This window comes from Colletotrichum karsti (assembly GCF_011947395.1).
Source record: "Colletotrichum karsti strain CkLH20 chromosome Unknown Scaffold36, whole genome shotgun sequence".
Taxonomy (NCBI): Eukaryota; Fungi; Ascomycota; class Sordariomycetes; order Glomerellales; family Glomerellaceae; genus Colletotrichum; species Colletotrichum karsti.
Genome location: NW_024065936.1, coordinates 306,028 through 318,261, shown reverse-complemented (window position 1 = coordinate 318,261; position 12,234 = coordinate 306,028). Strand labels below are relative to the sequence as shown.

The window sequence follows — 12,234 nt, the reverse complement described above, 5'->3', positions numbered from 1 at the left end:
GGCTTCGTTTTTGAACCTTCTCAAGCATGCGCAAAAGAACAGGATGACTCACCTTCAGCCGCCTCGAACAAGCCAATAAACCAATTGTGCAATGATAACTTATGTCCTTCAACTCTGGTCTACACGTATTCGTTCGTGAATACACATCTACGGCGAGACCTAATGACCTGCGAAAAAGCTTCCTCGGCCAAAGCCATGCGATCTTGTCTCATACTCTACGGTCATCTCAAGCAAGAGAGGAACCAAGAGAAGACTCGAGAAGGCGACATTGGCAGCTGCGGTGTATCATTCTTCTAGCGAAGTACGGTGTCATATATACACCTACTCTCATGTGTCAACCAGGCCACCACTCGCCTTCTCACAGCTGCATCATCCCAACTCCAGCAACACCGATCACGTACGTAAATATATAAGTACTGTCCCGTTTCAAAATCTCTTGATCCAAACAAAGCGAGAATAGAAAGACGGTTGGATCGTGACTTTCTGACCAATCAAATCTCAAAATAACCCTGAACCAGACCATCGGCTTCACTTCCTCTTACCCCGGAGCCACTTGTTGTCGCATTCCCTTTCGTATATGCATACACAATACATCTCGACCAAGGAAGAAGATGACGAGAAGTGCCGCGGATCGCGGTTCGTCAAGCACCTCACAGAGTTTGTTGAAGACGTGCCCATGCCTTCGAGCAGATGAAACTTCGTGCTTCATACTTGTCGACTCCCTGTCATGTGCGGTAGAAGACTCGTCAGTTTCCTCGACACGATTGGCCACTATTCCAATCGAATGTTCCACGACGCTCAATATATACTACCATTTCCAAGTCGACCTCCTAAACAGCCAAACGTCAGAATCCCACCGGCAGCTTACAACTTTTTGACACGCCAGAAAGTTGACTTCACACAAAAGCACACAGGTCATGTTCCAGGTATAAGTACCCTTTCATCTCCAACGTCTCCATATCTCTCTCCCTCCAGCACAGATCGGCGGGGATCGGGTGTTCTTGCCATGAAAGTAGTTACGTACTATCTCGGGCGCACCGGCCTATACCATGAACCCATCCCGTCGGTTCCGGCCCAAACCTCACCGCCAACCCATGAACGTTGACACAAACACCATTCTACATCCCTTCTATCCGTCGTTTAAACCACAGGATAAGCATAATCACAAAAGTAGTCGGCAGCCTGACCGAAAGACATACCTCTCACCTCCAAGCTACTTCAAGCTTCCAGAAGAGAACAAGTAAGGTAACAAGCTTCGAAAGAGCCTACCTACGAAGACTCTACATGACTGTCGTACTTACATGCCTCCCAAGGTGCTAGATACTTATAAACCCCAAAGCACATCTCTCCATCCCTAAACGTACCAGCGAGACCCATGATAAAATACCAACCCGCCATCCAGGCATTATAAAACACACAAAAGCACCGTCTTACGAGAATTCGGAACACCAAACACAGGCTGTGCCGCAGGTGTTCGACGCACAAATCAGAATACAGCGGGCTTCAAAGGCTCTTCACGATGAGTTTAGCCCATGAATTCCCACAGACCAAACACTCCTACTCCCACCTCGTGGCGCCTCACACATCCCCCATCCTTCTTCTTTTCTGTCGCGGAAGTATACGAACCTCATGAGCTGTAGGGGTTCGAGACGGAACAGAAGTACCTGAAGATCAACGACGTTAAGACGATGTTCTTCAACACACTGCGGTTCAGCATTTCAGGAGGCCTTCACATCAAAAACTCTGAGGAACGAGAGACATCCTGTGTGGCCCACATCATCTCTTTTCCCTCACTCTGTTTTATATTTTCCCATTGTGATGATTACCCAGACGTCTCCCCCCCTACTTAAACATAGGAACAACCCTACAGTTTCAGAACTACTCAGCATAGTCGGTGACTGTGCCACTCATTTCTGTTAATTCGCTTGCGTGATTCAAGGACCCAAACTCGAAGTCCGGATTCACCCATCTACACCGCCCCCATTTCCCAGAGTCCTCCCACACTCCCCTCACGAGACTCCGTAATACCCCCCAAAATACCCCAAGACCTACGAGGAACTACAGAGATGTTGTCCATGACTTGAAAACTCTACTCTACAATAGTTCCCCCTTGAGAGTAAGGAGATGGCCACAGAGATGACCGAGACACCATAATCCTGTTCTTCGCGCTCGGATCGTGTCTCGAAGAACAACAACTGACTGTTGCTGTCCCACTAGAAACCCGGGAAGACGATGTCTATTTATTAACTCCTGAATTACGGCGAATCTGGGACTTGGTATGGTCCTGACCGTCAAAAACATCATATTCAAAGGCTTAAACACGCACACGCTCACCACTCACCACATACCACAACCATCCAGAGTAATCCAAATCTTTTAAAAGATATGCAAACACAACGCCAAGCTATGCTCACACCCCCCCCTAATTCAACAATCTATCCTTCTCAAACACCACCTCCTCCTCCTCCTCCTCCTCCTCCTCGTCCCCGTCAACAACAGCCTCCTCATTCTCCAACAACGTCTCCCCCTCCGCGTCCGTCGTATCCTCCCCGTCATCCGTCCCGCCGCCCGTAATCAACAGACTCCGCAGATCGTCCTCGCTGAGAATCGTCTCGATGCTGCCCCTCCGGATCCACGGCCTCGTCTCCCTCCTGCCCTGCTCGATGACCCGCTCCACCTTCAACCGATTACTCACGAACTTGAGGATCGGGAACCCGCGCTGCTGGCCCTCGTGGATCATGCGCGCGAGCCGCGGCGGGTCCGGGTCCGAGAGGATGTGGTAGAAGTCGGACGGCACGGTCTTGGGCCACACGGTGATGGTGCCCGAGAACTGCTGCAGGAACAGCTGGCTCCAGTCCTGGCCCAGCGGGCGCGGGAGGAGCTCGGCGTGCCGGATGAACTTGAGCCACTTGGTCATGTCGAGCTTGAGGTAGTGCTCGACCGCCGACATGACGTAGCCGCCGCGCCAGCCCTTGCCCTTGCGGTGCGTGACCGGGTGGCCCACGCTGCCGCGCGACGAGAAGAAGAAGAGGTTGATGTGCGGGTTGACCTGGCTCACGATGGTGAAGTTGACGTTGAAGTGGAGGTTGAGCGCCTTGATGGGGATGTCCGTCCGTAGGCTGCCGTCCTTCCACTTGTGTCCGAACGAATACGGCACCAGCGTCCCGTCGCGCTGCTTCATCATCAGCACCACGGGATTCAGGATACCCGGTACGGCAGCCGACGCGAGGACGGCAGACCAGATGACGCAGTCGGGGGAAGTCAGGTAGTTGCACAAAATGGTCGGCGAGTGCGGGTCAGCAGGCACGCAAGAGACGTTTAGAATCCTCCCAGTCCTCTCGTACGCCTCGCGGAACGTCATCGAGCCGCGAGTCCACCAGCTGCACTGCCTCGCCCAGTCAACAGAGTCGAACCTCGCTCCCGTCTTCCACCACCGAGGGATCCAAGTCATGAAGCTCTCGCGACAAGCCGTGATTTTACCAGCAAGCGCCGGTACGAGTAGCTTCTTGAGCTCGTCGTTGGTGCGGGTGGCCACGAGCGCGGCGACGAGAGCGCCGCCACTCGTTCCGGTGATGACGTCCGGGAGGAGGTCCGCTTCGAGGAGGGCCTTGATGACGCCAAAGTGGTAATACGCAAACGCCGCACCGCCGGACAGACAAAGGGCTGTCCGACCGTAGTTGGCATGCATCCCCTTAAAGATACCCCTTTTCTCCTCGATGGTGAGTTGCTTCGTGCTCAGGATGAACTTGATGCTTCTCTCAACTATGGGGCATTAGCATCAACGCCTGAAAGTGACAGCATACCAACTTACCCTCATCGACAAAGTTCTGCACCAGGTTCTTGGTCCCGTAATATGTCTGGCTGTACAATCTTGGGTTCTCGACTCCCACAAAGTTGCTCTTCACACAAGCCGACAAGAGGGCATGGAGCTCCTCGACAGCCTTAGCACCCTTCTCGTCTCCCTCCCCGTTCTCCTGAGCCTCGGCCCTCTGCCGACACTTCCTCATCTGCTCCCAAACCCTCTTCACCGTCTTGGCATCGTAGTACGCGAAGTCGTTCTCCTCCTTCCACCGCTGTCGGTCCAGATAGCTGTCCAGCTCCTTGGCCGCGACGACCCAGTCGCGGTAGTTGTTCGTCCGCCGCATGCTCCTCCTCAGCCTCTCTCTCGTGCCCCGCCAGGTGACGAAGTGCTCGTAGACCCAGATGTACAACCTCGTGTAGAGGTACGTCAGCGCCAGGCCGGCAAGCCAGGCGCCGACGAAGAAGAGCATCGGCCACTTCAGGAGGATGTAGAATATCCCCTCCCTCGTCTCGTCCTTCGTCCTCGTGCCGAGGAGGGCCTCCGCGGCGCCCTTGGCCCGGTTCCTCCTCCTCTTCGACCCCCGCTTCGGAATCTTCTGGTTCACCGGCGCCCAGTCGTTCTGCGCGGTGATGAACATATTAGGCTGGCTCGCGTGTCCGTTGCCGTTCGACACGGGCGCGGCCACATCTCCCGCGGCGGCCGCGGCCGCGGCCGCCACGGCCTGCGGGTCATCCTTATCCTTCTCATCCTCGTAGATGCTCCCGCGCTTCGAGATGTCGAGCGACGAGTTGCTCCTCAGCCCGGGGGACCGCAGGGAGGTCGTCTCGTCGGCGGGAGACTGCAAGGGGTCGGGTGCGTGCAGCGCCTGTACGAAGGCCTCCAGGTCGGCATCGCTGAGGAACTGCGTGTCGAAGTCGGGGAGGTCCTCGCTGCCGAAGGACTCGGGCGGGAAGCCGTAGCTGTCGGTGTTGTAGTTGTTGCTGCTGGACGGACCGGTCGGGGCGAAGGTGACCCTGTGGTGGTGCTCGCGTTGTTCTCGGTGATGTTCAGCCATGTCTGCAGGCTGATGTGTTCAACGCGTCTAGGCGCATGATATTGCAGACAGAAAGTCTAAAAAAAAGGATGAACAGCAGAGACACAAGAAAAAAAAGGGAGACGCGATGAAGAAAGTCAATCACGAAACGGCTTCTCCAACGGAAGTGGTGTGGCAGTTGCCGTACGTGAGACGAATTCTTTGGATGTAAGCGGTAATCAGCCTCGACAACGGGTGATTTCGGTGCGTTTGTTGGGTAAGTTGAGCAAGCTGACTGTCTTGATTCGGAGGGTGGTTTGTTCGGATTACTAGGTGTGGTGGTGTCGTACAAAGTAATACCTACGCCGTAGGAAGAGAATCGCGCGCCTCCCTTCCTTAGGGAATGCGCCCGTGATGCCAGGGTCGGATGACGTCGGCAATGGCTCGAATTGGATTTCGTTGGGGGGCGGGTGGAGGCTTTCTCTGTCCTCTGGGGGTCTCGCTGCAGCGTGTGAGTGTTTCCCGAGTTTCCCCAGTAGTTTCTTCACGCCCAGTGGGTTTTCTCCCTCACTCCACTGGTTGGATTGGAGCAGATTGTCCGCTGATGAACCCGTTCTTCAGTGCACCTGCGTAGGTGGGTGATAAGTGCACCTCTGAATGGAAAAGAAAACCACTTTAGCGGGAGACGGAAAGGTTACTCCAGCCGATGGACCATCTGTTCGCTTTTCCGAGCAGTTATCTGCCAAACACTGCAGCACCTGCACCGCAGGGTCTCAGGAGGGAGTGAATGACAAGCACATGTTAATTGAAGCCTTACGTAACATGACCAACGAGTAATGCAATTTAGACCCCGAGTCGTCTCTGCGGAAGCATTACCAACCGAGTTCACCGATGCGATCTCAAGTTGCTGGCGTATCCGTACCAGGAGACAAGACAGGCACAGCAGTGCGGTGGCGACGATGATGGATCGCCCTCCCCTCTCAGGACCCCTCCTCGGCAAAATTGGACCCCTTCCCGCCTCTCCGGAATCCTCTGGAAATGTTACCTAACCACTCACTCTTGCTGACCACGCCCGATGATGGTTGGTCCACCTACTCGGGGGAATGTATGAGCTCAGATCGACGTGTGACGGGCAGGGCGGCGGGAACGACGATGATCAACCGAGGCTGAGCGGAGGCCGTGCTGACCTTTTTTTGGCCGGTCTACCTTTTGGTCAATGAATAAACTTGATGTTCACTGGTAGTACGCGAAGAACCTTGGCTACCTAACTGTGGCTTGCGAATGTTAAAAATGCCACACTTACGTATTCGCACGAAACCTAGAAGGCTGCTGCTGCTGCTGACACGGTGGCCTCGGTTGCATCACCACTCCGCTGGGATCACCGTGGCAGAGCGGCACAGTGGCCTTGCGGGAGGGTCGGCCTGGGCATTACGTCGTTGGGTTCCAGGTGTGCACATAGTAAAGCTCAGGAAGTCTGTCCCCTCCCGAGGCTGACATTGGTGATGATGATGATGTTGTTGTTGTTGATGATGCAGAACTACCATAGCAGGCTAACGATTGAAACACACAATAACCAGATTCCAAGTCCCCGGGCCCCAAGGATATTCTAGCCTAGCAAAGCGTACATACTGCCTCGTGTTCGACTGACTGACTGACTGCCCGCCCAAAATCTGAGCATTGAATCCGGGCCGTCCACTTCTTTCTCCGTAAACGACCCTCCCCAGGTAGCAAGTCAGTCCTGTTACGCACTTTCAACCCCCCTAGGATATCAGGTTTGAAAGGGGCAGAGGACGAGCACTCGGCCCCCTTGAGATCTCTAACCGGAGCATCGTAGACGTGGCAGCACGATCTCGTTCCCGTACGGACGTTTCCTATGATTCCACCATTGTTGCCAGTCGCCCGTGAATGCTCCGTTTCCGCCGTAAACACCGTCCGAACAGCTCTCCCCAGAGCAGTCGGTCCCATGCTTAGACGTACTGAGACAGCCACCTGATACCATCGCCGTAGCCTGTCCACAATTGTTAACATTCTGGCCCTCATGCGTATCACCGAATAAGTCCAACTCACCTTGTCTAAGGACGACCGAGCACATGAAGACCTCGATCGGCCGGATACCCTCCAAAGGCACCTTGCCCTTACCGGTCGTCTGGTACAAGCCGAGCTGGTGACGCAGCTCCTCCTCGGAAATGGCGTCGGGGTGGTCGATCTTGTTGCCGAGGATCACGAAGGGGACCTTGGCCAGCTCCTCCATGGACAGGAGGGCGTCGAGCTCGGCCTTGGACTCGGCGAAGCGCTCGTGGTCCTTGGCGTCGACGAGGAAGACGATGCCGTTGACTTCGGGGAAGTAGTCCTTCCACAGGCGGCGAGCCTGCTGGTGACCGCCGAGATCGAAGGTCGTGAATCGAACGTTGCCGATGGCGAGCTCCTCGGAGGCTGTGGACGCAAAAGCGTGGTTAGCCACGGTTCGAGGACACGTGCGCACGGCTTCCCGTCGCAGCGTCGACTTTGTTGGGAACAGGGAGGTCACTCACTAGGGTGAAGAGTAGGCTGAAGGATGGCAACGCGGTCGTTCTAGTCCGAACGTCAGCTGCGGGTTCTTTCGTGGCATCGCATCCTCACGGATTCCAGTATCGGCGCAACCGGCGGGCGGCGGGCGGGAGAGGTGGCATGTATGCGGTCTGGGTTTGGGGGTGGATCGGAGGCTCTATCGTACCTTCAACATGTGCAGCAGGGTCGTCTTGCCGGCATTGTCGAGACCGAGGAAGAGCAACTTGGCGTGCTTGTTGAGCAGGCCGAGGCTGGAGAGGACGTCGTAGACTACGATACGACACAAGTCAGCTCATTGCCGTTCGACCAGGGATGAATGCTTGGCCCAGAGACTGCGGCGGCGAGATCGCGCAGCTGCAGCTCGAGGCAGACGGGAGGGAGCAAAGGGTTGAGTCCGTACACCAATTAATAATCCACATCTTGACGACGAAAGATCGAGGGTATTGTCCGTATGTGAGGTTGGTTCGTGGATGCGGTGGAGCAGATGGATAGGTTGAGGTCGGAGTGGTTTCGTTGTCCGGACTTTTGCTCCCAAGACGAGGCGGCGAACGGTGCTCAGTGAGAAGTGCTGGCTGGACTGGGCTATCAGCAGGTGGAGTGGAGTGCTATTGCTCAGGTAAGGTACCTCAGATGTGCTGTGCTGTCGGGTTGCTGATGGTCGGTGCTGATGCTGAGGTGTGTGAGGTGTATGCCTTATATGTTGGGCTGCCACTATCGGAGATACTACGCAGTCCGCTGTGTCAACCACGAGGTAAAGTGTTGGTGCGTCACAACAAAACTCACTCTTTTGAAGAAAGTTAAGTTGGTATTTGAAAGGCTGTTGAGTGAATGGAGGAGTTTTGGACTGAACATTTTGGCCAACAACATAGTCATCTTATAGCCTGTCCGTATTGAACACGTTGCGGTATCATCGCCACTTACACGTTGCCTTTCCGACTCTTCAAAGAACCGGATCGTGAAGCTATCCAGACCAGCATCTAACTCAAAAAACACCATCAAGTTAATTTGCAACAACCTTGATAGAGCGAGTTGCTGCGGCGTGACTCTTCTCGGCATCATGACACGTTACGGAAAGATCATTCAAATCACTCAACTCATGAAGACAAAAAGTATTGGAGGTCTGCGATATATCGCAGGAATGCAGTTGATCAGGCTCCCTAATGCTATGTGTTCGCTCAACAACCATACAAGCCTTCAGACACGCTATTCCAGGGGTATTCGTGCTCCGTCCAGTGCCGCTGGACTCCAAACGATAGATGATAAAAAATATGAAGCGAAAGAAATGTACCGAGCCCCGTTCATCGGGTTGGCTCAAGTGTAAAAAGGTATGTACCGTCCATAGGACAAGAAATAGTTTCATATATGTCATGAATCCCACTCCAACCATGCACCACCCAATGCTAGAAGACGCCGAGCAAAACATATCTGGTCTTGCCATGTTGTAAATGCAAATAGAAAACCCCGCCCAATGCTAGAAAGTTTGTCTGTAATCAGACAGAGAGAACGTAGTTGCCCTGCTCGATCTTGCCGGCCATGAGCAGACCTAGTTCTCTCATACGCTCACAGCCGAGTCCGCGCTGTGGCTTGCGCTCAGGAATCTGTCCCTTACGAGCGCGGTTGCAGTATTTTTGGTAAAACTTCTCCTTGCGACGTTGTCGCTTTCTCTCCAGGCCCTTGACAATGTCAATAGCGCCACGGACGTGGATGTCGTTGGCAGGGGCCTTGGATCGACGTCCCTTGGCCATCTGAGGGAACATGGAGGGAGGTCGAGGGAGAGACTTGGTAACAGTAAGGCCCGGGCGAGAGGCCAAAGTCTTGAAGGTGATGGCACCCCGGACGTTGCGGGGTGAGGCAGGAGGGGATCTCAACATTTGAGGAGGAGGGGGAGTCCGGAGGCGGCGGGGAGAAGGACCATCGAAGAGACGACGGGGGGAGCGGCCACGAGCCTTGGGAGCAGGAGAGGCGCGGCGCTTCATGGGAGGCGGGGAGCGGAAACGCTTCGGGGAAGCGTGCTCCGACTTCTTGCGGCCCCTTCTCCTGTCCTGACCGTGGTGCAGGTCATCCATCTTTCCGTGGAGGAACATCTCGTCGTCACTGCTGTGGTGGACAGGGTTGTAGATTTCCTCCTCACCCTCATCCTCGGGGTCCGAGGCAGGGAAGCTAGGATCGATGTCCTGGGGGATGACCTGAAGCTTTTCGCGTCTGCGAGCGGCCAAGCAAGAGATGTAAGCATCCTCCATGGGGCGGTCCTCGTCGAGTGTACCGCAGACAAAGTCGGTGCTGTCCGGGAGCTCAGGAGTACCAGGGCGTATCTTCATGCGATGAGTCTTGATGCGGCGAGCGCGAAGGCTGGTGCGGGAAGCGATGGAAGAGTCGGAGAGCTGCTCGGGAAGAGAAGGGCGACGAGCCAGAGGAGTAGTGTCAATGTTCTGGATGGCAGAGCGACCGGGAGTCCACAGGCGGAGGTCATCGTCTTCATCGTCCTCCTCGTCGGAGTCAGCGAATCCAGTTTCCTCGTCAGTCTTGTAGCCATCGGAGTTATCGTCCTCGTCGTCATCCTCGTCCTCATCCTCATCATCATCTTCGTCGTCCTCGTCATCCTCCTGCTCCTCTTCGTCGTCGTCCTGGTCGTCGGCATCGTTCTCCTCGTCATCATCGATAGCGGTCGCCAGGTCGTCTTCCTCCTCCTGCTCGGCCTCTTCTTCCGCCTCGATAGCGAGCTTGCGGATGGCGTTCTCCTTCTGCAAAGTGTCGTCGACAGTGATGCGGCGTCCCTGTTGGTTGAATGCCTGGCGAATCCAATCATCCTCGCGGGGAACGTCACTAGCAAACTCGTGGAAGTGAGAAGACTCGTTCTGCAGGTCGCTGTCGTCGGCGGTGATGTACTTCTTTCCAGTGGGAGACTTGATGGCGGCGACGGAGCGGGGAGGCGCTAGCGTAGGTCGCGGGGATCGCGAGCGCGCCTTGCGGACCGTGGCGGGGGAGCTCTCCTTGAAGGAAGGAGGCTGGAGGCGAGCAGCGGCCATCTCCATACGCTGAGGAGGCGTGTTCTGGGTGGAGGCAGGGCGCTGAGGGACAGGGCAGGCAAACTTGATGCAGGGCCTGCGCTGAGGCTCCTGGGCAGAAGGTGCCTTCACCATGGGCTGGGCCTGGATGATCTCAGTAGGCTTGGGCTTGGCGGCGCAGGCGAACTGGATGCATCGCTTCTTGGGGGCCTCCGCAGCGGGCTCCTGAGGACGAGGAGCAGCTTGCAAGGCGAGCTTGCGAGGCTCATCGTTGAGGTGCAAGAAGCGCATCTCAGGAATGGGAGGGCTGGGGGTGTTGGCGCGAGAAGGGCTGGTAAGGCCGGTGTCGCTCGTCAAGTCGGCGGTGGAGGCGAGGCTGATGTTGCTGGCCATGGAGCGGCGTCGAGCGAAGAAGGACATTCCCGGGCGGGCTTCGGGCTCTTCGTCCTCGGAAGGGCTGTGGAGAGCCTTGGTAAGGAGGGAGGAGTTGTGGTCGAGGGTAGTGCGACGGATCGGATTCCGCTTGAACATGTTGCTCATGGGGGAGACGGGCACCCGCATATCCGGGGGCTCGTCAACGTCGGCGGTCTCGTCTTCTACCATGGCTGGCATGTTCGCGCAATGTGTTGACCAGGCCAGGACGTTTGACGTCGCGGCGTCGTGTGTTGTGCTGTGCGTCATTGTGGATGAGTGATGTCGGTCCAGCGTTGATAACAGGGATAAATCGGGCTCTCGGCTCGAAATGTGGCGAAGGGTGGTAATCCAGGCCAAGTCGTTCAACGATGCTTCTAGCAGGCGTAACCGGTCGAAGGTCGACTTCGTAAGAAGATAACAGTGATAGCTCGATAGTAGATAATAGCTTGCGAACAAGCGGCTCGTCAGGGTAGAGTGATGTTTTGTTGTTTTGGTTGTTGTATAGCGGTTGTCCTCAAGAGGACGTGCAGCTAAAGTCGTCGTCTAAGACAATTACTGCTGACCAAGTCGTGTCCCTAGGGACCGTGAGGCTATAAGAACAAAACGAACATTGTCGAGCGGATGTTATTCTGAAGTAGTAGTGGCAGTCGAGGGAGATTATAGGACGACCGGGCGTTGCCTCAATGTGAGGCGTAGTGGTGGGATGCGAACAGGTCGATTCAGGGTCCTGGGTGTACAAGAATAACTGAATCGGAGTGTTGATCCCAGATGAAAGGGCGGGCGAGGGCGTGGCTGCTAAGACACCGGGATGACTGTGTTGTGGGCGAGCAGATGACGTCGAGCCTAGCGTGGCGCAGGGAAAGGTAGAGTGAATTCACTCAGGAATGGGTTGGGCGTGCGGGAGAGGAAATATGGGAGGATAAACGGGCAGCGGGCGGTAGGCAGTAAAGTGCTGTGCGCCGGGATAGAGGCTCGGGACGGGTTGGAAGAAGTTTAACAGGTTCCGGGTTATTCTTGGCGTGTTCGGGGATGAACGTGGGATGAATTCAGGATTCTCGGAGGCTGAGGGCTTGGGCTCTTTTGCTCTTTTTCTGGTCGGACGAGAGAGCAGAAGCAGAACAGAAGGGAGTGAGAGCGAGAGTCTGGGAGTATTGGTAGGGCGACCGCGAGGTAGGGGCAGATCGATATGTATTTGCCGGGGAGACCTGACGGGGGCCAGGACGTGACAGAGAGGGTCCAGTTGAAGGAGGTGGGAGTGGCGACGGGTACGGATAGAGGCCGCGACTAGCGGAGGTCAGTCGGCCAGCTTTTTTTCTTTTGTTCTTAGGGCCTGGCGAGGACAAGCCGCAAAATGGTTTACCGCCTCGATGGGTGGTGCCGTTGCTTCGGAAAGCGTGGTCTGGTCGGGTGGGTGTGTTGCGTGGTGTAAGGTGTGTGTCAAAGGCGGTGGGTGG

At 55.6% G+C, this 12,234-nt stretch overlaps 2 protein-coding genes across 2 annotated transcripts; both read right to left on the bottom strand.

Moving 5' to 3' along the window:
- Window positions 1-2,422: 2,422 nt before the first annotated feature.
- Window positions 2,423-4,856, bottom strand: CkaCkLH20_09852 (patatin-like phospholipase; the record flags this gene model as incomplete). Its single annotated transcript, XM_038892567.1, has 2 exons — window positions 2,423-3,762; window positions 3,812-4,856. 2 exons carry the CDS (start codon window positions 4,854-4,856, stop codon window positions 2,423-2,425), a joined length of 2,385 nt encoding a protein of 794 aa, XP_038742134.1.
- Window positions 4,857-6,781: 1,925 nt separating this feature from the next.
- CkaCkLH20_09851 (uncharacterized protein) lies at window positions 6,782-11,047 on the bottom strand (the record flags this gene model as incomplete). The annotated part of the gene is made up of 5 exons (XM_038892566.1): window positions 6,782-6,822; window positions 6,882-7,247; window positions 7,346-7,385; window positions 7,528-7,631; window positions 8,926-11,047. The coding sequence occupies 5 exons, from the start codon at window positions 11,045-11,047 to the stop codon at window positions 6,782-6,784; spliced, it is 2,673 nt and encodes an 890-aa protein (XP_038742133.1).
- Window positions 11,048-12,234: the final 1,187 nt, after the last annotated feature.